Source organism: Zalophus californianus, chromosome 9, assembly GCF_009762305.2.
Source record: "Zalophus californianus isolate mZalCal1 chromosome 9, mZalCal1.pri.v2, whole genome shotgun sequence".
In the NCBI taxonomy this organism is placed as follows: domain Eukaryota; kingdom Metazoa; phylum Chordata; class Mammalia; order Carnivora; family Otariidae; genus Zalophus; species Zalophus californianus.
The window spans coordinates 20,663,374-20,688,475 of NC_045603.1; the positions used below are offsets into that span (position 1 = coordinate 20,663,374).

A 25,102-nucleotide genomic window follows, 5' to 3' on the forward strand; every position below is an offset into this window, starting at 1 on the left:
AACTCATGAACATAAATATATGAGCTAAAACTAGCTTTTTATGAGAAGACATAGAAAAAAATCTTAGAGACCTTGAGTTTGGCAAAGATATCTTAAATAAAAAATTAAATGCACAGACAGAAAAGAAAAAAAGTAAAACCTCTTGCTTTTCAAAAGACACCATTAAGGAAAAGAAATGCAAGCCTCAAACTGGGAAAAATATTTGAAAAAATATATAAAGAATACTTTTAACTTAAAAATAGGAAAACCAATAACAAATGGGCAACAATCTGAACAAACACTTCACCAAAATGAGCAGATTTGAAATAAACTCATGAAAACATGTTCAACATCACTAGTCATTAGGGAAATGCAAATTAAAACCACAGTGAGATAACACTATACATCTACTAGAATGACTACAATGATACAGACTGATAATTCCAAGTTTGTGAGAATGTGGAGCACCTGAACTCTTATATAATGCTGCTGGGAATGCAAAATGACACAGGCATTTGGAAAACAATTTCTTATAAGTTAGACACTTATCCTAAGATCAAGCAATGCTCCTCCTAGTTATTTCCCCAAGAGAAACAGATACCAAGATTTATGCAAATATGCAAAAATTCTAATATCCAATGATTGTCAGGTTTATTTTTTAATAGGCTAAAAACTGGATTGGACCCAAATGTTCATTAATTCATAAATGGATACACACATTTTAGTATATCCAGGAAATGAAGTACTATTCTGTACCAAAAAGGAATAGACTATTTACATTTGCAACAACATAAATGAATTTCAATCACATTAATCTTAGTGAAAAAAGCCAGACCCAAAATGCTAAATATTGAATGATTCTATTTGCATGAGATTCTAAAACAGGTGAAACTATAGTGGTAGAAAGCAGGTTAGAGGTTGCCAAGCGACTCACTGCAAAGTCATGAGGAAACTTTCTGGAGGATGAAAATAATCTATTTCATCATTATGGTGATGGTTAAGTGACTATATACATTTGACATAACGTAAAATTGTACATTTAAAGGTGCTGGATTTTATGTAAATTATACCTAAATAAAACTGATAAAAACTTCCCATGATCCCTTCACCCAGAGAAAACTACCATTAATATTGTGACATAATCACTTTGTTTTCATTAGTATTTAACATACTCGAAGTCACATTTATTTGTACACTTTATATCCTGTATTTGCAATTCTTAAAATACAATCTTTGTGTTCTATTACTTGCTTTGAAAGACTAATTTTTAATGGCTGTTTATAATTCCCTTAGAGATTCTTCTGTTGTTGGATATTTATTTTGCCTATTATAAATAACTAAAACTAGGAAAATACATTTATGTATAAGGTTTTTATTCTGTAATTTAGATCTTTTCTAAAGCCGATTCTGCATATTTTGACTGAATATTGGAACAGCCTTCTAAGTGACCCCACTTTCACTCCTCTCTTGCTGTTGTCAGAGTTACTTCCCAAACACAACTGATGATGTCACTCTCCAGCTTATAACTTCAGTTGGCCTTCTGTTGTCTACAGGGTGAAGCCAAGGTTCCCTGTTGAAACACAAATGTCTTATGATAAACAAACCTCAGCCCTCAACATACTCTGTTATGGGTTGAACTGTGCCTCCCATTGAAGATATATTGATGTTTGATGGCTGCATATTATGCAGCCATCAAAAGGAATGAATTCTTGCCATTTGCAATGACGTGGTTGGAACTGGAGGGTTTTATGCTAAGCGAAACAAGTCAATCAGAGAAAGACAATGTATCATATGATCTCACTGATATGAGGAATTCTTAATCTCAGGAAACAAACTGAGGGTTGCTGGAGTGGGAGGGATGGCGTGGCTGGGTGACAGACATTGGGGAGGGTATGTGCTATGGTGAGCACTGTGAATTGTTTAAGACTGTTGAATCACAGACCTGTACTTCTGAAACAAATAATACATTATATGTTAAAAAGAAAAAAAGAAAAAAAGCAGGAAGGGAAAAATGAAGGGGGGGGGGAATCGGAGGGGGAGACAAACCATGAGGGACTATGGACTGTTTGAAACAAACTGAGGGTTCTAGAGGGAGGGGGGTGGGGGGATGGGTTAGCCTGGTGATGGGTATTAAAGAGGGCACATACTGCATGGAGCACTGGGTGTTATACGCAGCAAACAATGAATCACAGAACACTACATCAAAAACTTATGATGTAATGTATGGTGATTAACATAACAAAAAAGATATATTGATGTTTTAACAAAGCTGCAACCTCAAAATACGACCTTATTTGGAAATAAGGTAACTGCAGTTTAACTAGTTAAGATGAAATCATACTGGATTAGGGTGGGCTCTTAATCCAATTCAATTTAGTGTCCTTACAAGAAGATTGCCATGTGAAGACAGAGATACAGGGAAAATGCAGGTGAAGATGGAGACAGATTGGAGTGATGCACCCACAAGCCAAGGAATGTCAAGGATTGCTCACTGTCATAAGAATCTAGGAGAGAGATATGGGACAGGTATCCCCTCAGAGCCCTCAAAATAACTGACTCTTTTCATACCTTGATTTTTGACTTCTAGCCTCCAGAACAGTGAGAGAATAAATTTCTGTTGTTTTAAGCCATCCAGTTTGTGGTCCTTTGTTAAAGCACTCCTAGGAAACTAATACATATGCTATGTCCCTATCACATTGAATGGCTTTCCTTTTCAGAGCCTAGCCCACACTGTTCTCAGTTCAGAATGTTTTCCACACCTCCTTCCAACTCCGCTCTTTGTTTGGCAAATTTGACTTGGTTTCAGGATCTCCTTTTGGATGAAATCATCTCTGCTTTTCCTTTTGGCTTCAGGAAGTTGGCAGCATGGATCCTCATTTTTCCCACTGTAAATAGGAAAATTGATATCCTATACTATAATTACCATCTCTCCCTCAACATACTATGAGATTTTTGAAAAGAACAGAGATAACATCTTACTCATTTTTGTATACCCATTGCCAAGTGATAGTGAGAATGTACTGTCTGCTGAGTAATGAAGTCTTAACACATCCCACAAAAGGTGCATGACATAGTATACAAACTTTGGAATGACTTGAGTTAGGCAGACCAGATTGGGTTTAAAATCCAGGCTCCACCACTTAGTTGCTGGGTAATCTTGGGCAAATTGCATATGCTCTCTGTACCTCAATATATTCATCTATAAGACATAGATTATAATTTCTTTCTGGTGGGTTATAAGAAATTGATGAGGTGTCGTGGCTATGTGACTATACCTACACACCTAATAGGCATTTAGTAAATAAATATATATGTGTAAATATTTATATATATTTATAAGTATAAATATATAATCACTATTTTGTTGGACATATACATAAGACTATAAAGATAAAATTAGTATAAATATCTAGAAATAAAAGGCAATTATTATAAAACTTATTTTAAAAAATGAGATCCACTTCACTTACAAATTACTGACAGAACCAGACAAAGAATCTTTGAATTTCCATTAAAATAACCACAATCTTGTTATTTTGATTGGAGAACACTGAGGACCTTGATACGTTTATTTACTGAGGGCAATTTAATTTTGGGCAGTAAAAGAAAAAGAAAAAGGAGAAAAAAAAACCCCAGAAATGAAGAAAAGAGAAAGATAATCTGATTCCTGACAAGTCTCTGCCAAAATCTAGCTCCCTAATGATTCATTTTTTTTTTCCCTAGAGAGAGAGAAGCTATTTTAGGCCTTAATTGTTTTGTCTCTTGACTCTTTCTGAACAAAAATGAGCATTGAGGAAAGACTCACACTGTGGTTCGAGCCCAGAGCCCTAGGCTCACAGTGTACCTTGAGGGTCCCCAGGACGACCTGCTATCACAAAGGTAGTGGGGTTCTGTCAAGCTTTTAACCCCACACAAAGGCCCTTCCCAGCTGCTGTGGACTGGTTCCAAATGGAGCCCTATTGTTTCTTTGGTGAACACACAAAGCAAAAGGCAACAAAATAAACATATCAGCCCCATCCTTCAGAGGTCTTATAAACCACTCACATGTGTTCTCAACATCTCTGTATCTAGCAATTTCCCCAAAATAAAGTGCATTTGTTTTCTTAAATGTAACTTGTCAATCATAAAAGATGAGTCTGAGACCATCAAACTGAGCTCCATTAGAACTGACACACTTTTATAGAACATCACCATTGCAAAACAGTATAAATGAGGCTTGGAACAAGTTTAACAGTCCTTTAAATTTAGATCTCTGAAGCAGAAGTAAATAGGGTTACAAACAGTACATGAACTAGCAATAGAGTGTAGAAGCTAAGAGTGCCCAGTTTAACTCCTGACTTTGCCACTTTCTAGCTACTACCCCAGCTTCCTCATCTATCACATGAAGATAATAATAGTACCTTCCTCAAATGTTGCTATAAAAATTAACTGAGATGATACTGTACAATGTGTAGGATGGTGTCTAGTAGCTAGTAGGCCCTCTATAAGTGTATGCTATTGTCATACCTGTTATTATTGGCCATTTGAGATTTCTGCAAAAAGCATAGACTCATCTACAATGAAACACCTGGGGTAAATCATTCTTTTTCTCAAACTATCACATTTCTGGGAACCACAAAAGATTTAAGCAGTAAATTGTCAACTAAGAAAAAGCAATTCAGAGGATGAATTATTCCAGGCTTGCCTTGCCTGGAGTGCCCTTAAAATGTTCCCTTCTGCCCAAAGGTTATTACAATATATCTATAAGATTCTTACTGGTTACCCTCCAAGGCCCAAGGACTGTCAAATCTCTAATCCACCCACTTGCAACTCAGAAGCTTCTCAGCTCCATGCTCCAGGCAGCCACCACCAATCAACTGAGGTTGGCAAGGATAAAATACAACTATTTCTTATCACCAGCATAAGATGTTACAACCCGCAAAGAAGGGATGCAATCCCCTTTATAATGATGGTACTGGGTGAGGGGTCAGGGAGATTATGACCTCTGTCCTTTAGACAAATGTCATTATACCAGAATTTCATTTCTCTACAGTCTCAGAGGATAAACTGGGAGAAGAAAACATTATTTCAGTCAAAACTGGTTAAATACTAAAGTGGGTAAGGGAGTTTTGTGTATTAATTCTTCCAGTAAATTATTCTCTATACACAAGAATTAACTCATTACATAATAGACTCATGGCCCAAAGCAGAGTTGCCCAATGGGTATGCCAGGGATGATTATAGGTGTGCAAGAGGTAATAATCCCTTCATCTCTTGGGGCAGGTAAGGCAAAGGTACTTAGGGCAGTATCACGTACATCAGTACGCCGTGCAAATAGTATCATTTCATATGTGTGCCATGAATGGAAAATTTTGGGAACCACTGGTTTAATAAATGAATATATTTTCTAAAGTATCCTCAATTGTAACTATGGCAAAGCTTAAGCACTGGGTGGCTTATTCTACTTCCTATCAGGGTTACCAATACAAATATTTTCTAGGAAAAATCCCGATATACATTCTTGATCTGAGAGCTCAGTCCCATCACCAAAATTCTGTTACAATTAGCTTCCTTTGTTTGCAAGGGACAGAAACACAAATGCACTAAGGTATAGCACAGATAATGAGGGCTTTTCACAAGTCCTATCAAGGGAGGCAGGAATCCCATGGGAATTAAAAGACAGCCTATTCAGAACAGGATACAGAAGCTAGCAGTTTGAGAGACTCCAGCCACAAGAGATCCTGTCTTTACCCTGATATTCTACTAACAACATGACGTGGCTACATTCTCTCTTTCTCTTTGGGGGACGGTCTTGCATTTTCTTCCAGTTGGCTACCAGTGGGCTTCTGGACCCCCTACTTTATATCTTTTCCACTAGTACTTTGCTTTTGCTTATTTCTAGGTTCTGATTTCTCATAACTTCAACCTGCTTTTAATCTCTCCTGATCCCTGCTTCTACCTCATGGTCAATCTCAATTTCCTTCTTTCTCCCCACTTCCTGTCCTGTCTGCATTTTTCAGTGTCAATTCCTATTGCTAATTCCCTGTCTCTCTCCATACTTTTCATTCCACATTCTTGAGAATAAGCCTGTGGGTGATCTTTCCAGTTTCTCTTTCTATAGAACCTCAGGTCTTCTTCCAGGCCACTTACTACACTATGGTTTGACTAAAGTCTTGGGTCCAATCCCCACTGACTGAGAGGGGCTGGAGTCACAGGTTTCAAAATATGTTCCTTCAAGAGAGCTGTAGTGGGAGAGAATTTTCCTTTGGAGATCTCTAGATAGGGAAGATAGAATATATCTATAGAACAAGCCTCCTCAAGAGTACAAGAAGTTTTTATATTTTCAGTTGTCAAAGAGACTATTTAAACACATTCATTGTCTTAGAAAGAAACTCTTTTGATAATCTGCTTCTCTATCCCTTCTCTTTCCTTTTCTCCATCCATCCATCCAACCAACCAACAAATATGAATCTGTCTTTAAAAGAAATGTATGAAATTGCCAATAACCACAACGATCCTCGAGGAACATGAACCTATGAGGGTAGATAAATTGTGTATGCAAATCATTTTAAGTGTCCAAAGAATGACAGAAGTCAAATGTTACTAAGTTCAAAGGACGGAGATGACAATTCAGCTAGTCTCTGATAGAGAAGATCTGATATTCATTCCAGACGTAAACAACAACATGAGCCTGAGCCTTGAGTTAGCAGAGTTTTATAACATCAAAACAGAGATTCTGGCATTTTAAGTTCTAGAGGAAGTGCATGATTGTGAAAAATTCAAACCAAATTGAAAAAAATACTGTGTAAGAAATCTGTCTTTCATCACAGCTCACTTACCCTTTCCACAGGGGAACCTTCTCTTCAAAGGTAACCACCATTAACTGTTTACTCTAAATTTGTCCACTCTTTTCTATACTACTAAATCAAAACATTATAATGATTCCACGAGAAAGATACTATGAAACCCATTTTACAAAGAAGTAGGTTAAGTACTTTCTTTGGGTTAAGAAATTCTCTAAGTGAACGTTCCATCACATCTTGTTATTATGGAGCTTTTGACTTTAGCTGATCTAGAAGAACTCAATTCAGTTTTGTAAGTAGCTCTTGTTTTCGGGGGGTCATTTTAACCAGAACTGGAAGGAAGCCAGAGGCGGGCACTTATACATTAGCTGGATGAAAAGATTCCACTTACAACAGAAAGTCCCAAATACTTCTATGAGTACTTAGATCTTTACCAGACTTTTTGACATACTATAAGGTTTATTTTTGTCTCCAACAGAAGATGAATTTTACTTTAATAATGGGATGTTGATGAAACTGTTGAAGGTTTAAGAGAAATCAGATGTATTCCCCTCTATGACATTACTTTTTAAATAAATTAAATGAATTTTTAATCAGCTCATGTCTAATAGAATGGTCAACTGAATTTACTTAAGCCTCTTCCTTTCATAGCCACATGACAAAAATCAGATTTCTGAAGGAACATATTATAGAGCAGATAAAGGGAACTCAAGTTACGTGGCTACAGAACACTTACCCCAGACTGCCATGAAGACAGCAAAGAAGACAGTGGCTCCATTATCAAAGAGGTGAGTTACCTGGGAACAATATGAATCAGAGTTAAACTAGTTTCTCATAAACTATATTTCAATTCACATTTTTTTTCAAGTTCTGTAAAAATAAATGAATGTTGCAAGGTTTCTTGGGAGATATTCCTTTTGGATCATAATCGAGAAGGGGGTTCCTCCAACTATGAAGTAGTTTGGATAAGCAACAGAGAATTTGTTCCCTTTATGTAGTTATCACCTAGCTGAACATTTATCAGCAGCCCCAACAGTGCCAAAAATTTTTCTTTTATGTACCATAAAAACTGTTATATGTGGACATATGGATATACTTATATTTAAGACCAGGGAGGTATTATTGTCGCTGCTTTAAAGTCTCCTGATTTCTATTTTTAATGCCTCATCTATTCACTTTGAAAACATGGCTATTTTGTTTGTGTAGTTTTGAGCAAACATTTTCTGGGCTGCCCTCTGAATTTTAGTATTACAAAGAAGACAGAGCAGACCATTAACAAAATCCACTTCCACCTTTATTAAAGCCTCAGGTAATCACTGTATTTACCTATTACACATAACACAAAGACAGCTAGCAAATACTTTACTGCTAGATAATATATTCTATCACAAACACCACAGCAGAAAGCAAAGACATTCGTCCTGCAAAACTGCCACGCTCATTTCTGCCTCTAGGATAAATCACACCAATGTCATGCCGAATTGAAATGATGACTGATATGCTCATAAAGCATAACCTTTTTTGGGTGCTTTATAGCTCTCTATAAAATATACTTTACTATCCCTTGGAGAATGTGCCAACTATAAACAGATCTTTTCCTGTTCTATCAAGTGTGAAGTATTTCAAAATTTTCCAAAAGTTTATGCCTTCTTTTTCTTTGAACATAGGAGAGATGAGCAGCATTCAAATACCTAATGTAGATAAAAGGCAAAAGCCAATTTATTTCATATGCCAGAGGGAGTGTTAAGTTTTACACTGCATACTGTATAATGCACTGAGCATTAAATCAAGCCCGAGAGTTCCAGTGGCGTACATGGCTGGTCTGTGCTCTCTATTAGGGTGTTTACACGGATTTGGTGGAAGTTGTAGCCTGCACCATCAGTGTAGATTCTGGAATGAATTGTGGTGGACATTGTTTTTGGCTGTTCACATTATCTTTCTCCCCTCTCCTGGTAGTAGATATCTCCCATGTAGGTCACTAGGGGCATGTGGCTCAAATATAGAATTGATTATAGAGTCTTTCTCTGGAACTGATAAGCAAACATTTGGAGAGAGACATTTTTCTGCTGCAGTTACTTGGAAATATGTGAATCAGGAGGGGTAAGTTAATAAGGACTTCTGGTTCCTACTAAAATGATAAGTTAAAATAGAGTGATGGCTCCTTTTGCCAAAATCAACCGTAGAGAAGCAAGATAGTAGATTCTGGGAACTAACAAAACACAAAAAAACAGACCCTGAGAAACCCCCAGGCAGATGGTAAGTTGCCTTGAACAGGTGTGTGTATGTGTGTGTGTGAGAGAGAGAGAGAGAGAGAGAGAGAGAGAGAGAGAGAGAGAGAGAGAGAGAGAGAGATGGAGGTGGTGGTTTACAGGGAGACTTAGTGGCAGTTCCCAAGCAAAGTGGGAACTTGGCTTGGAGCAATACACAAGTTCTACTCCAGCCTCTCCGTCAATGGTCATTGGACAGTTAGGGTCTCCCATCAAATCAGCTGCAACAGGCCAAACCACAGGGGCTGGTTCTTGGGGTAATATCAGAGTTCTGCCTGGTTGAGGAGATGAGGAGGTGCTGCCTGGCCAGCTGTCCTCAGGCATTCTCTCCTCAGTCCAGCTCCTCTTAAATTTCAGGCCTGGTAGATTATAATCAAGGAAGAGTGGCTTCATCCAATTCTGTTTTGTTCCCGGGCAGGCTTAAAAATGAAACGCTGACCAAAAAGTCCTCTGGAAAAGTGCAGCACACAGTGGTACCTGAGACACACTGTCCTTTCCTTTCTGTAAACTCACCAGGCCTGAGAGCTGAGTGTCTGGCCTCTGACCATCACCCAAAGTGGTTGACACCTCCAGGGGACAAACATGCACAGGTCAAAATAATGAAGTATTTGGGGAAGACAGCTGACTCCAAAGAATTCCAAACTAGGCAATACACATGTTCTGAAATAGACATTCTGTAACAGTAGACCAAGCATTTTTAAAAAGCATAAAGACATGCTTCAGGAGATAGAGAAGATATAAGCCTCATGTTGTGACAGTTAGCAGCTACCTTCCTGATCATGTAAGGAGAACCTCTCTGAAGAAGGATCTTGTAGACAGATGGCTATATAGAGACATATGAGGCCTGGAGGACCAGTTTAGGCCTTGAGGCCCTTGTTCTCAGACAGCGTGAGCTATTCCAGTACATTTTCCCAGTGAAATGAGCCAATAAGTCCCTTTTGGCTTAAGCCAATTTCAGTTGGGTTTCTGACCTCGCAAGTGTAAAGGTTGGGGATAAAGCATTCCTGACCAGCAGAACAGCCATTGATTAGATTGGATCTGGAATCTGATTGGATCCAATATCCCTATGTATCCTCAGTCCCATGAAATGGATTTGGCCTTTCTAATAAATGCTTCTAAAGGAAACTCTACAGAACTTCAATTCTTTCATCAGAGGCTTTTTTGAGGCTAAAAAAGCTTTCATTTTACTAAGTATTTTAAGGAAGGACCCACTCTAAAATCCAGAATCCGAACATCTTGTAGCCTCAATATGGCACAAGGATATGTTTTGCAATCAGACAAACCAAGGCTTAGCTAACTTAGCCTTACTGCTGTGTGACCATGGATGAGTAATTTTTACCTCTGAGTAAAACAAGAGTAATAACATCTACCTTGAAGTTGCTGTAAGAATTAGAAATAAAAACATAGGTTGCCTAGCTACTTTTATGTATACAGCCTAGCTATTATAATTATTATTGCTCTAGATCTTATATTCAGTAGGATAACTGCTCAACTAGCTCCTATAAAATCAGCACTCTGAACTACCCATGATGATCCTTTTAGGGAATCATCATGGATCTCCCTAAGGAGAGAATTTCACTCAGGTCCTATCTTTCCATGTAAAAAACAAATATCCCCAAACAACAGTAACAACAAAAGACTGCATTTCTGAGATTCCCAAAAGGCAGAATTTTTGCACCTGAGTCATTCAAGCTTAACTCATGATCTTTAAACAAGATTATATTACTGACAAAACTCTCTTGATTCTCACCAAATCTTTATTTCCCAAGCTCATTCTGTTAGTTTTTCCTCCCTCACTTCAGTCTATCTCCAAAGGTAGGGAGAGTATTTTGTGCTTTTTTGGTCTCTTGCAGCACTTATCCAAATCTTTCTAAGATCACAGCTGGCTGCTGTGGTTTGGGATCTACCCACATAGAATGGCACCTGCAGTGTTACAGACATCATGGATGGGCGGGCTCCTGGGCTGTCTATCAGATGTTCTCTCACTTAAAATGAACAAAACTCTGCCATGCCCACAGTGTAATTAAATAGATCCAAGCTGCAGGGACTGCAGATATTAGCAAAGTCTGCCAACCCTTTTTGTATCTGAAATCTGGGAAAGTTGACAGGTAGTGGTCTTGGAAAAGTCTTCAGCAGCCCATACTCTAGCTAATGCTTTATATTAGTGACAACGTCCCTAAGTAAAAAATAAGGAATTTGATGAATGTTATCTAAAATTTTAATAAAGTAAGGCATAACATGAGAAAGGGACATGAAATAACATATAATGGACATAATAATGCTATGTATTTTTTTCAAAGTACTTTTCCATATAGGTACTATCTTCTTTGTCTTCATGATAAGCCATGGGGCAGAGAAGGTAGTTATTACTGCCTGCATTTTAGAGATGAGAAAGCTCAGCCTCAAAGAGATTGTCCATGTGCCCGGTCAAGAAGGCAAGTAGCTGAACTAGTCCTGAATCTAATTTTTTTCTTTTTTACAATAACAATAATGAAAGAGGAAAATGGTGGCGGCTCTCATTTACTGAGATTTTACCATCTGCCAAGCACTTTGATCAGTAAACATTTTATCTCATTTCTTATAACAATTGTGTAAAACAAGCATCATGTTCTCCATTTTACAATAAGAAAACTGTGGCTCAGAGAGGTAAATGACTTGTTCTGGGACTGATAAGTGGTAAAGAGCGAGTCAAGATCTGAGTCTTTCTCTGACTCTAACAACTGTACTCTTTGCAGTATGCATACTGCAGCTTCCTGTGATGATAATCAGAGCTAATACACAAACAATGAATCATAGAACACTACATCAAGAACTAATGATGTACTGTACAGTAACTAACATAATGTAATAAAAAGTAATAAATAAAAAATTAAAAAAATAAAATAAAATACATATACAGTAACAGACGTATTTGAATAAGAATACCAAGTGATAAGAGGTAACTCTCTCCTACAACATCAATTTGAGACTCAAAGACCAGCAATGACAAAGAGAATACAGTTACCCTCTGTTCCTCAGGGAAATGTATGAAAAATTCAATCTACCTAAAATGCCACAGATTTGAAATTACCTTGGCATAAACGCAGCTATCTGACAGCCTCATGAATGGACAATATTTATCACACACGGGACACATGATGATATCTGTAGCTTGGCAGACTTCTTTACTGGAAGAGAGAATAGAAAAGGACTCCTTTTTAATGACATAAGAGCATGTTTTCTTCTCCAATTTCACCAGAATCCTTAACCACTAAATAAGATCCAGTAGATTAGATTTTTGTCCTTAGAAGCTTCCTAGACTTCTCTGTTATTAATGTAAACAAGTGCCTGCACATTTTAATAATTTGATAAACCTACTTATTTGTGAGGTTGTTTCTTAGTTTTACATATTAAAAAGTTAAACTTTGAAAATACATGAAGCACAACACTGGATATTATACCCTAAATGACACAAAAGTCATTCACAACACTGCACAGATTTGAAGCAATTTCATACTGAATTATAGAAACAACCAGGTACCTAAAAGTGTCTGCTTCAATCTCTACGTACATGATAAGTGAAAACCAATAATGGAGGGCTAAATAAAAATAAGATGCACTAGTTCTAGGGGAAAACTATATCCCCATTAACAATTCTACCAGAAAGTAAAATATTTTTTTACAGGAGGCAGAATCAATCACTTTTACTTTTGCAATCACTTTTAAAAAGGCACATTTATTATTTAAGATCATTGTCTAGACTGGCAATAAAACCTCTACGAATACCTTAAACTCTATTCTGGTGAGAGCTAAGATAACAACCTCAACACTGAATCATTCATTCTCAAGGCCCCAGCAAGTTGGTGAGATGTCTTTCCGGCTTAGGTTTTAAAAGGTCTTTGTAAAAACACAGAATTCATAAAAAAGGATCATTAACCCACCATTTTGCAGGATTAGCAGAAAGAGGAAAAGGTAAAAAAGTCAGAAAGAGAGCAACTGTTAGCCAGTGAATGGAAGTGATTTTTCTGTGGACACGGAGTGGCTTATATGTCCATAAACATAAAGTTTGATTCCCTGGTAACTGAAGACTACAGCAGTAGGCAATGGATGGAACATCTAGTGAACTGAGCCTTCTGAATTCTTCCCAGGACTGACTGAGAAGGAAGTTAGAAGGAAAAGCGGGCCCACAGCATGGGAACATCCCCAAAGCACCACCACCCATCTCTAAATAGAAGCAAGGGCAGGCTCACCCAGAGCTCCCCATACCTGACTTGGCAGTGATCCAGAGTAATGACTCCATACAAAAAGACAAATAATCCAATGAAGGCAGCTGGGAAGAGCATGCCGGTGTACCAGCCCAACCAGGCAAAATACAACCCAATCTTCTCTCCAAAGTACCGCCTGTTTAAGACACAAGAGCCTTGCAAATCATAGTGAAGTGTTTATAGAGTTAGGCATTATAAAATACTTTGCTCAGTCATGTTACTGGCCTTGCTGATAACACATGCATCCAAGAGAATAGAGCACTTGACCAAACTAAGGCTCTGGCTTAAATTTCTTCTCCTATCATTATATATCAGAAATAGATGAACCCTTCCATAAAAGAACATGATTATATACAAGCTTGTTCTGAGAACACACATAAACCCATGCCCATTCAGGAAGATATGACACTTATTAATACAGAACCAGGAGAATTTGAAGTATTGGTGACAACACATCATCTCATCTTTGCCATTTCTGAGTCTGTGCTTTTTTGTAACACATGTGTTATAATTACATATATCTTTAAAAATAGGAAACAAAGTTATTGCAAAAAACTTTAAACACCCCTTTCAATATTTCATAGCTTTCTAAGATGTTTAGAATGCTAGAATCACAAGATATTAGAAAGAAAAAAAACTCTAATTATAGAGATTCAAAATGAATTGATAAATGAGAGCAACTTTTCCTTTTAATGATTTTTCACAAGTTTCAACATCTACCTCAATAAATGTTTTTTCTGAGACTAACCAGTCTGCCTAGTGCCCTGCAGTGTGCGAAGTTTAGAAATGTCCAGGGAATTCCTTGTTTTTTCTTTCTCAAACACCATTAAGAATATAATTGACTTATGTTAGAATACAACCCAAATTCTGCTTTCTATGCCTCTCAACTGCTATATTTCATTAGTTAGAGGTTAATTACTTTTTAGTCTAATATAAGAATATTCTAATTATTATTTTTTAATTTGCAAAGTTAATTTATTCAGGAAAAATATGAAGCAAAACATTTTAGCTTATATAGACATGCTTACATTTTATTTTTCCTTTTTTTTCTATTTCTAAGATTAAAAATACTTAAATACATTCTTTTAATAGATGAAAATCCATCATAGTAAAGTAGTCACTTAAATCACCTAATAGCTTTTTTTTTTTTAAATTTTATTATGTTAGTCACCATCATTAGTTTTTGATGTGGTGATCCATGATCCACTGTTTTTGTATAACACCCAGTGCTCCATGCAGTACGTGCCCTCCTTAATACCCATCACCAGGCTAACCCATCCCTGCACCCCCTCCCCTCTAGAATGCTCAGTTTGTTTCTCAGAGTCCATAGTCTCTCATGGTTCATCTCTCCCCCCGATTTCCCGCCCCCTTCATTCTATTTTTTTCTTTTCTTTTTTTTTTAAGATTTTATTTTTTTATTTGAGAGAGAGAGAATGAGAGATAGAGAGCACGAGAGGGAAGAGGGTCAGAGGGAGAAGCAGACTCCCCGCTGAGCAGGGAGCCCGATGTGGGACTCGATCCCAGGACTCCAGGATCATGACCTGAGCCGAAGGCAGTCGCTTAACCAACTGAGCCACCCAGGCACCCCTTCCTTCTAAACAAATGTTGCTGACCACCTGTTTCCAAATACTGGCCTCTTCCTTTTTTCTTAGAATGTCCAATGGTTCCTAAAAGCTCTGAAAGATGGAATAAAGATTATTTATCCTATCTTCTACTGTGTCCCAAGAGAAACTTTCCACTCTCTGAAGACTCTCCCAGTGTACATTCAAATACACAGATACATCCTTTTATTCATTCAACAAATTAAAAAAAAATACTTTCCATGTGGCAAATATTGTGCTAGGAGCTGAGGATACAAAATCAGCTTGGTCCCTGCTCTTGTGCAGCTCACAGGCTGGCAGAGTAGACAGGCATCAATCAGTTAAAGAAATAAGTTTATAATTAGAACACTGGGAAAAGGGCTACAAAAGGAGATGAACACAATTCCCCAGTATATAAACCAAGACCATGTGACCACCCTACTCAGGAAGACTTCTCTGAGGAGGTGATTATTAACTAGGTGGGCCTGGGGACGGGATCAAGTGTTTCCAGTAAGTATAAAGACCCTACAGCAGAAGGGACCAGGTGAAATAAGGGCAGTGTGTCTGGAACACTGGTAACAAGAGATGGGCTGGCGAGGTAGGTGGAGGCTGGGCCTCGGAGGGTCTTATAAACCATGCTAACTGCATTGATTCTTGTTTTGAGAGAATGGGAAAATCCTAAGAGAGTTTTAACATTCAAAGCACATAATCAGATCTAATTCCAAAAAGATCACTCTACTTGCAGGATAGAGAATGGACTGGAAGTGACCACAATGGGAAAAGGGAGACCAAGCATGGGACAACAGCCATCATCCAGGTTATCAGGTGAAGGAGGCAGTATGATGGAGGAAGTCCTGGGGTGTGCCCAGAATCAAGAGACATGGAGGAAGCAAAATCTGTAGGATAAGAGCTATTTAAGAGTTGAGATTCCCTAGATACTCCACAACTTCATTTTAATGAAATATTGCTTATGCTTTTCATCTCCATTCCTTTGGCCTATACAAATCCTACTCTCTTCCAGGCTCAGCTCTACAGAGCCTTCCACAGAGGCACCAACTCATACCTATCCTTTCCGTTTTTCCAAATTGTTATAAAACTAATCACCTTCATCACACATTTTACCTAATTGTGCAGTCGTGTATTTTCTAGTTGTTTCAAGCATGCAGAGCCTGTTTTGCTGAAGGAAACTGAGTTTCTCAGATATGGTGGCTTCCATTTGTCTTTGCCAATATTATTTAGCATCACACTAGAAACACAATGGGCAGTTAATTAATACTCATTGACAAACAGGCAGATATTTTGCCTGCAGTAATTTTCTGGAATTTTTGATCACTGTAATCCTGTAATATTGGGAGTGAGGCTGGTAAGAGGACTTACTTGTATTTTTTTCTTCCTCCACTGTTTTACACCATGTATTGAGACTGGTCAAAAGAAAATGATCTCATCTCAGAAAGTATTTTCCACTCACCCAGATCATCTGGATTATTTGTTACTAACACAAAGAACAGTATACAATTCATCAATGACCCTGGGTCAGTAGGAATAAATACTTAGTAACAAGGACTCTGGCAGGAAAAATGACTACCCAGGCAGACAAAATGTATAAAGTGAGTTGTCTTACTATGTCATTTTCCTCTGGGCTCATTTTTTTTTAAAGGCACTAGTGAAAGTAAACCAAATCCAGCTAGTCTAGGAAATGAGACATGATTTTCTTTTTTATAAGGAATCCATGAAGCATGGATTGTTACCCAATCTTAATAACCAGTCTCTAAATAAATAATGAGATGTCAGAGTATAATGCTGCCATGGCAGAGAGTTGGACATAAATAGTTAAAAAAACATACATTTCCACTGTAGAATTATCATAGGTTAAAAGCTGATATACTAATATACTAATTTGACTTGCAGAATTAAAACAATCTTTAAAGGTTATTAGTTGAAAATTACAATAAGCCTAAAATTTATTAGAATGATAGAACTCCATTTTTCTTACTTATATGGAAGGTGTGTGTAAGACTAATATTCCATTTGTCACTAATATATGTAAGCCTGTCACCTTCCTGCAATTGTTACTGATAATTTGTCAATAACAGTCGCATGAATGACTCGCTCCATATAAAGTCCTATGGAAGGCCTGACTGATCTCACAGGCCCCTTCCTGAGACCTTTTTGGAGGAAGCAGCATCCTCATCAGAGTGAGGTCTAGTTTACCAAGAAAGACCGATGTCCTCTGATGAGTTGCCTTCTTGAGATGAAGCCAGATTTGAGTAAGAGCTGTGTAACTCAGACTTTTTCCTTGTCCCAGCTGACAGCCTGCCCTAATCACTCTGTGCAAGTTTTATATTTGCAGTTGGTTAAGAACTCACCTTACAAGATCCAAAGGCTGGTATTTATACCACACGCCCCAGGAGGCCCAGCACTCATAGAGCAGATGTCGGTGGTTTTCCGCTCCGTGGGTTCTAATGGAGTTTTTACTTCTGTAACTTCCCTGGGATAAAAACACCACCTTCCAGTGAGGTAATACCAAAAAATCCATAAGGAAAAGCTGATAGTAATACTAGTCTTTTATGGAAGGAGTAGTGATGGGGTGATATTAGAAAGAAATGGATCCATACTATTGAAAGGAAAGCAGTTATTGTGGACGTAATCTTGTTGATGATGCTGTGTAGTAAAAAGCACATGCTTGCTAGGAATCAGGCAGGTTTGAACTGAGTTCAAACTCAGTCCCACTACTTCTTAGCTAGGGGACCTTAATCTCTCTGAGCCTTAGATTTCTAGTTCATTATGGAACTAATAATTCCTGCCTCATTAATTTTCTCTCATGGTTTGAGTGAATAAAGTGTCTTGCGTAGAGGCCATGCCCAAGACTTAGCTCTCTTTTCCATTTGTCTCAAGACAGGGTAGTTGGTAAACAGCCATAGTTGTACCCTTGCCTTATCCACACAAAAACCCTAAAATATAAAAGCTGGATAGAACTTCAAAATTACAATTCAAATCTAATTCAACCACCTCATGGAGCAAATGAGGAGACCAAGGACCAGACAGCTGGAGGTTTTTCTGAGTTCAGCTAGTGGCAATGCTAGCTTCATAAACAGAAAAAGTACTTTCTGGAGGACGAATTATTAACATTAACCTGAGAAGTTCTTTCTCAGTGGAAGGTGAACAAGACTGAGAGACAAGAAACTCAGGTTCTAGTCTCAGCTTAACCAACAACTCACACAGTAACTAGAGGGAGCTAACCTTTCTCTAAACCTCTATTTAAATTTTTAACATGAAACAAGGGCAACAATATCTTCCCTTCTTGCTTTTCTGCCTCTGAAGGTTATTAGGATGTTAAATTAATATAATTAAGTTAAACAGAGTAAAGAGTCAACAGTGATTATGTTACTGTTTCTGCTATCACTGATTTAGAAGGTCTCTTCTCATAGAATACAGGGTTTTACTGAGGTATGAAAACCAAAGAGAAGAGGCCTTGAATTACTCCATGTAGTTTCAGAACTGCATCTTCTCAGACATCGTCCTACCTGCCACCTACTCATCTGCACAGATATTTCTGCTCACCTACCATTGTTCAGACACTGCCCTCTCTACGGGCAAGGGCTCAGCTGTGGGAGGATGCAGTTGTCACTGAAACCTTTTTTGGGCAATCCAGTAAATAACTACAAGAAGCACATGATGTTTTGGGGGGTGGGAATCTGTCTTGAGAGTTCAGAATCACCCATGTGTGGCTTTAAAAACCTTTGGGTCAAAATGTTTGCTGTTGTCATATGAGAGGGATCATTCCAAAAATGTTTCGTGGAAGTCTGTAAATAGGGTCTGAGACCAAAGCTTCTAGTTTTCTTAATGAATAAGATTTGTAAAATTCTCCATCACCTTTGCATCCTTGTGGTGTTTAAAACAACAGAAGCAGCACTGTAATCCAAATAAAAGGTATGTTTTGGAAAGACTTGCCATTTGCAAATTGTTGGAACTGTTCTGCAAAGTTTACTGGCAAACCACTAACACTGTTTCCAGTAGAAGACTTCTGGAAATAACTCCCAGAAGTTCCAGCCTGGCTAGCTTGTGAGGTCCTACAGGGCATGGGAAAGGATAATCATCTTTGTGCTCTCTTTGTCACACAGTGACAGGTACAAAGTAGGGGGTCAATACCATGAACATGACAACAATCTCTCATCACCAATCATAAGGATTATGTCCCTGAAAACCTATGTGTACAAGAGAATTCTGGGTTAAATAACCCAAGATTGAATGGGGAAAGCCGGGTTAAGGGGAACCACAGTTATATTTGCTAAAGTCCTTATATATGACAAAAACCATGTAGCAAATAAAGAGAATATCAAATTTTATATATCTTAAATGAGCAATAATAGGTACAATACTATTCATTTCCATTCATCACCCTTTGGTTACCACAGGCTTTTCAAGATGGTTCCCTCCTCCTCTCTAAAGAATAGCTATAAATTTCTTCGTTACAGAGACTATACGTTTCAGGAACATTTTCCCCATGGGTCTGGTGCCTCATGCAAATTTTCAGTGCTTCTTTAATTTTATGACTTGGAGTTCCTCTGAATTCATGCTGAGTGACTCTTGATTCAAGTATTCTTAAATTACATAAAAAATGATATATAGAAATAAATCTATGATGAGGGAGAGATGTCACAATGCATGTAGACTCTCCCTAATTATCCACTGAATAAATTAAATTCATTCTGAACAAATGTCATATCAACAACTCAGTTAATGACTATTCCCAGAAGCTAATTTAATAACAAGAAACTGACAGAGGAAAGGCAGGACAATACCTCATGCAGAGGAAATGCAGCTTCATAGGAGCCATTGGTAAGCAAACGATTCAGACCTAAAACAACAAAAAAGTTCAGTTTGAATTAATACTGGGTTTGAATCCTCACAAAATTCAAGACTAATATAAGGGTGGTACTTTTTGAAGAAAACAACTAGGGTTTCAAATGTGATTCAAACCCAGCTGGGTACTCCAACAGTTTAGAAAGTTTGGCTATCTGCTAGGAAATTGGAATCGAGAGCTGGGAAATTGGATTTTCAAATAGAAAAAACAAAACAAAACAAAACGGTGAAGTATACCTACTACAGTGCCAGGCACAAAGATGGGAATGTACTGAGAAAAGTGGGTGAATTTATCATACCCCCCAAAAAGGTTTTCTACCAGGAGCTCTTTTTACATTTTCATTCAGAAGCTTTAATGTGGATAAATCTAACCCTTCTGCATTGGACTAGCGGTATGATTTTGAAAAAGTCTTCTTGTCCTCAGGCCTCAATTTTTTCATACATAAAATGGGGGAGGGGTGTTGGATATGTGGATCTTTTTTAGAGAGAGAGAGCACATATGCACACGGGAAGGGAGGGGCGGAGGGAGACAGAGAGAGAGAGAATCTTAGGCTGCATGCTGGGCATGGAGCCTGATGCAGGGTTCGTCCTCATGACCTTGACTGAGATCATGACCTGAGCTGAAATCAAGAGTTGGACACTTAACTGACTGAGCCACCAAGGTGCCCTGGATATGTGGATTTTTTAAAAAATAGCTTTATTGAGGCATAACTGACATACCATAAATAGCACAGATTTAAAACATACAATTTGAGAAGATTTGACTTATATATGCATACCTGAAACCATCAGCACAGTCAAGGTAGTAAACATATCCATACCCCAAGTTTTATCATGCCACTTTGTAACTGCACTCCTCCCTATGCCATCTCCAAAGCAAACACTGATCTGCTTTCTGTCATTATGAGTTTGCATTTTCTAGAATTTTATATAAATGAAACTATACATCATTACTCCTTTTTATCTGAATTCTTTCACTCAAGATAATTTTTTTATTGCTGAGTATTCCATCATAGGGATATATAACTGTTTATTTATTCCCCTTGATATCTGTTTCCAGTCCTCAGCTATTACAAATAATGCTACTGTGAGCATTTATGTAGAAGTCTTTGTATGGATGTCTGCTTTTATCTCTCTTTGGGAAAATACTGAGAAATGGAATAATGAGATCATATGGTGGGTATATATTTAACTTTATTTGCCATCTGCATATCTTCTCTTGTGAAATATCTGTTCAAATCTTATGCTCATTAGTTTTTTTATTATTGAGTTATGACTGTTTTTTATATATTCTAGAGGTCTTTCATTAGACATATGCTTTGATTTTTTTTTCTCATAGTATGTGGATTCTCTTTTCATTCTCTCAAAAATATACTTCAAAGAGCAAAAGCTTTAATTTTGATGAGGTTCAATTTATCCATTTTTTTCTTTTATGAATTGTATTTAAGAAATTCCCAACTAACCTAAGGCCACAAAAATTTTCTCCTGGAGTTTTTATAACCTTAGGTTTTATATTTATTTATTTTTTTCTCAAGATTTTTTATTTATTTATTTGAGAGAGACAGCACAAATGGGGGAAAGGGACAGAGGAAGAAGCTGACTGCTGAGCAGGGAGCCTGATGCGGTGCTCAGTACCAGGACCCTGCAATCATGACCTGAGCCAAAGGCAGATGCTTAACTGGCTGAGCCAACCAGGCGCCCCTAGGCTTTATATTTAGATCTATGATCCATTTGAGTTAATTTTTATATATGGATTCATTTTTTTTTTGCATATGGGTTATGAATTGTTCCAGCACCATTTTTTGAAAAGAGAATCCTTTATCTACTGAATTGTCTTTGAGACTTTGTCAGAAATCAATTGTCCACATATGTGTGGCTCTACTTATGGATTCTCTATTCTGTTCCACAGATCTATTTGTCTATCTTTACATCAATACCACACTCTTTTGATTACTTTAGGTCTATAATAATTCTTGAAATCAAGAAGGGTTAACCCTCCATTTGTGCTTTTTTTTTTCGAAGTTACTTTGGCTATTCTAAGTTGTGAATTTTTTAATCAGCTTGTAAATTTCCATAGACACATACACACACACAACCTTGGGAGTTTGAATGAGATTGCACTGAATCTATAGATTAAATTGGGGAGAACAATATTGAGTCTTCTGATCTATGAACAGGGTGTATCAGGGTATATTTTTTAAGTCTTAAATTTCTCACAAATGTTCTGTAGTTTTCAGTGTACATATCTTACATATCTTTTTTTAAGATTTATTTATTCGCGTGCGAGAGAGATGGGGAGAGGCAGGAGGAGAGGGAGAGAGAGTCTCAAAAAGACTGCTCTGAGCACAGAGCCCAAGTGCAGGGCTCAATCTCAGGACCCTGAGGACCACAACCTGAGCTGTAACCAAGAGTCAGATGCTCAACAGACTGTGCTACCCAGGCACCCCTTACATATCTCTTGTCAGATAAGTATTTCATATTTTTTTGATATTATTGTAAATGGTATGGTCTTTAAAATTTTAATTCCTTAGTGTTTGTTGCTGGTTTATAGAAATACAATTGAGTTTTGTATATCAGTTTTGTTTCTTGCAACATAGCCATACTCATTCTACTAGTGTTTCTGTAGATCCTGTTGGAGCTTTTATACAGATGATCATGTCATCTGAGACTAAGGACAGTTTTACTTCTTTTTCAATTTGGACGCCTACTATTTTTCTTGTCTTATTGCATTGGCTAGTAAAATGATGAATACAAGAGAAGACTTACTTGTCCTGTTCCTTATCTTGGGGGAAAGCATTTAGTTTTTACCATCAAGTATAATGTTAACTATGAGTATTTTATAGATGTACTTTACTAAGGTTGAAGAAGTTCCTTTCTATTCACAGTTTGCTGAGTTTTTATTAGGAATGAATGCAGAATTTTGCCAAATGCTTTTTCTGTATCTGTAGAGATGTCCATATTGTTTTCCTTTTTTACTTTGCTGAAGTAAAACAACAAACAACAAACAAATGATCATACAAAAAGCCAACTTGGCAGACCTAGATAAGCCCTACTTGATCATGATGGATTATCCTTTTTATATATTGTTGTGTTTTATTTACTAAACTTTGTTTACAATGTTTGCCTCTATATTCAGGAAGTATATTGATTTGTAGTTTTCTAGTATAATCTTTGCCTGGTTTTGGTACCTGGGTAATACTGCTCTCATATTCTCCGCACTTCAATTTTATTAAAGAGTTTTGTAAAATTGGTATTATTTCTTTCTTGAGTGCCCGATAGAATTCACCAGTAAGATAATCTGAGTCTGTGGGGTTATTTCTGTGAGAAGATTTTCAAGTACAAATTCAATTTCTTTAATACATATGTATCTAATTCGGTTCTTTCTTCTCATTTTTAATGCTTGTATACATAAGTTTATTTTTTTTTTTAAGTTTTATTTAAACCCCAGTTAGGTAACATACAGTGTTATGTTTCAGGTGTACAATGCAGTGGTTTAACACTTCCATATATCACCCAGTGCTCATCACAGTGCATTCCTTAATCCCCATCACCAATTTAACCCATCCCCTACTCACCTCCCTTTTGGTAACCATTAGTTTATTCTCTATAGTTAAAAGTCTGTTTATTGGTTTACCTCTCTCTCTTTTTGTCCCTTTGTTCATTTGTTTTGTTTCTTAAATTCCATATATGAGTGAAATCATATGGTATTTGTCTTCCTCTGACTTATTTTGCTTAGTATAATACTCTCTAGCTCCATCTGTATCATTGCAAATGGTAAGATTTCATTCTATTTTTATGGCTGAGTAATATTCCATTATGCATTTATACCACATTTTCCTTATCCATTCATCAGTTGATGGGCACTTGGGCTGACTATTGTAGATAATACTGCTATAAACATTGGGGTTTGTGTATCCCTTTGATTTAGTATTTTTTGTATTCCTTGGTTAAATACCTAATAGTGTAATTGCTGGATCATAGGATAGTTCTATTTTTAACTTTTTGAGGAAACAATACTGTTTTCCAGAGTGGCTATACCAGTTTGCATTCCCACCAACAGTGCAAGAGGGTTCTCTTTTCTCCACATCCTCACCAACACCTGCACAATCTACACATTTAATGCAATACCTATCAAAATACCAACAGCAGTTTTCACAGACCTAGAACAAACAAAAATTTGTATGGAACCATAAAAGACACCAAATAACCAGAGAAATCCTGAAAAATAAAAACAAAGCTGGAGGCATCACAATTATGGTTTTCAAATTATATTACGAAGTTGTAGTGATTGGGGCGCCTGGGTGACTCAGCTGGATGAGCATCTGACTTGGTTTTGGCTCAGTTCATGATCTCAGTGTGGTGGGATTGAGCACTGCATTGGACTCTGCACTCAGTGCAGAGTCTGCTTGAGATTCTCGCCCTCTGCCCCTCACCCCACTTGCTCTCTCTCTCTCAAATAAGTAAATAAAATCTTTTTTTCAAAAGCTGTGGTCATCAAAACAGTATGGTACTGATACAAAAACAGACACATAGATCAATAGAACAGAATAGAACATCCAGAAATGAACCCACAATTATATGGTCAATTAATCTTTAACAAAGCAGGAAAAAATATCCAATGGGAAAAAGACAGTCTCTTCAACAAATGACATTAGGAAAACTGGACCACTGTCTTACACCATACACAAAAATAAATTCAAAATAGATTAAAGACCTAAATGTGAGACCTGAAACCATAAAAATCCTAGAAAAGAAGCCAGGCAGTAACTTTTTTGACATAAGCTGTAGCAACTTCTTTCTAGGTATGTCTCCTGAGGCAAGGGAAACAGAAGCAAAAATGAACTATTGGGACTACATCAAAATAAAAAGCTTCTGCAGAGCAAAGGAAACAATCAGCAAAACTAAAAGGCAACCTATGGAATAGGAGAAGATATTTGCAAATGACATATCTGATAAAGGGTTAGTATCCAAAATATGTAAAGAACTTATTTAAGTTCTAAAGGTTATTTAAGTTATAAAGGTTATAACTCAACAGCCAAAAACAAATAACCCAATTAAAAAATGGGCAGAAGACATGAATAAACATTTTTGCAAAGACATACAGATGGCTAACAGACAGATGAAAGATCCTTGCATCACTTATCATCAAGAAAATGCAAATCAAAACTACAATGAGCTATCACCTCACACCAATCAGAATGGCTAAAATCAACAAAACAAGGTTATTTTTTCTTGAATGGGTTTTGATTATTTGCATCTGTCCAGGAAAGTGTCCATTTCACTTAAGTTGTTGAATTTATTGACAAAAGATTATCCAAATATTCCCTTAATATACTCCCAACATTTTGGTTGACAGCATGTCTCCTATTCCTGGAAATTTAGGAATT

The 25,102-nt window shown here is 37.2% G+C and overlaps 1 protein-coding gene across 7 annotated transcripts in view; it reads right to left on the minus strand.

Moving 5' to 3' along the window:
* The window catches only part of ANO4 (anoctamin 4), a 452,569-nt gene that overhangs the window by 75,399 nt on the left and 352,068 nt on the right, over positions 1-25,102 (minus strand). For 5 of the 7 annotated variants that reach the window (XM_027593730.1, XM_027593729.1, XM_027593731.1 and 2 more), the window contains 5 exons: positions 19,655-19,710; positions 17,219-17,340; positions 13,274-13,408; positions 12,099-12,195; positions 7,498-7,558 (listed from right to left, as the gene is read on the minus strand). The exons of 1 other annotated variant lie outside the window; for it this stretch is intronic. In XM_027593730.1, coding sequence (XP_027449531.1) covers positions 7,498-7,558; positions 12,099-12,195; positions 13,274-13,408; positions 17,219-17,340; positions 19,655-19,710 — 471 coding nt within the window. The remainder of the gene's footprint in view (positions 1-7,497; positions 7,559-12,098; positions 12,196-13,273; positions 13,409-17,218; positions 17,341-19,654; positions 19,711-25,102) is intronic. One more of the 7 variants, XM_027593732.1, reaches the window with a different exon arrangement.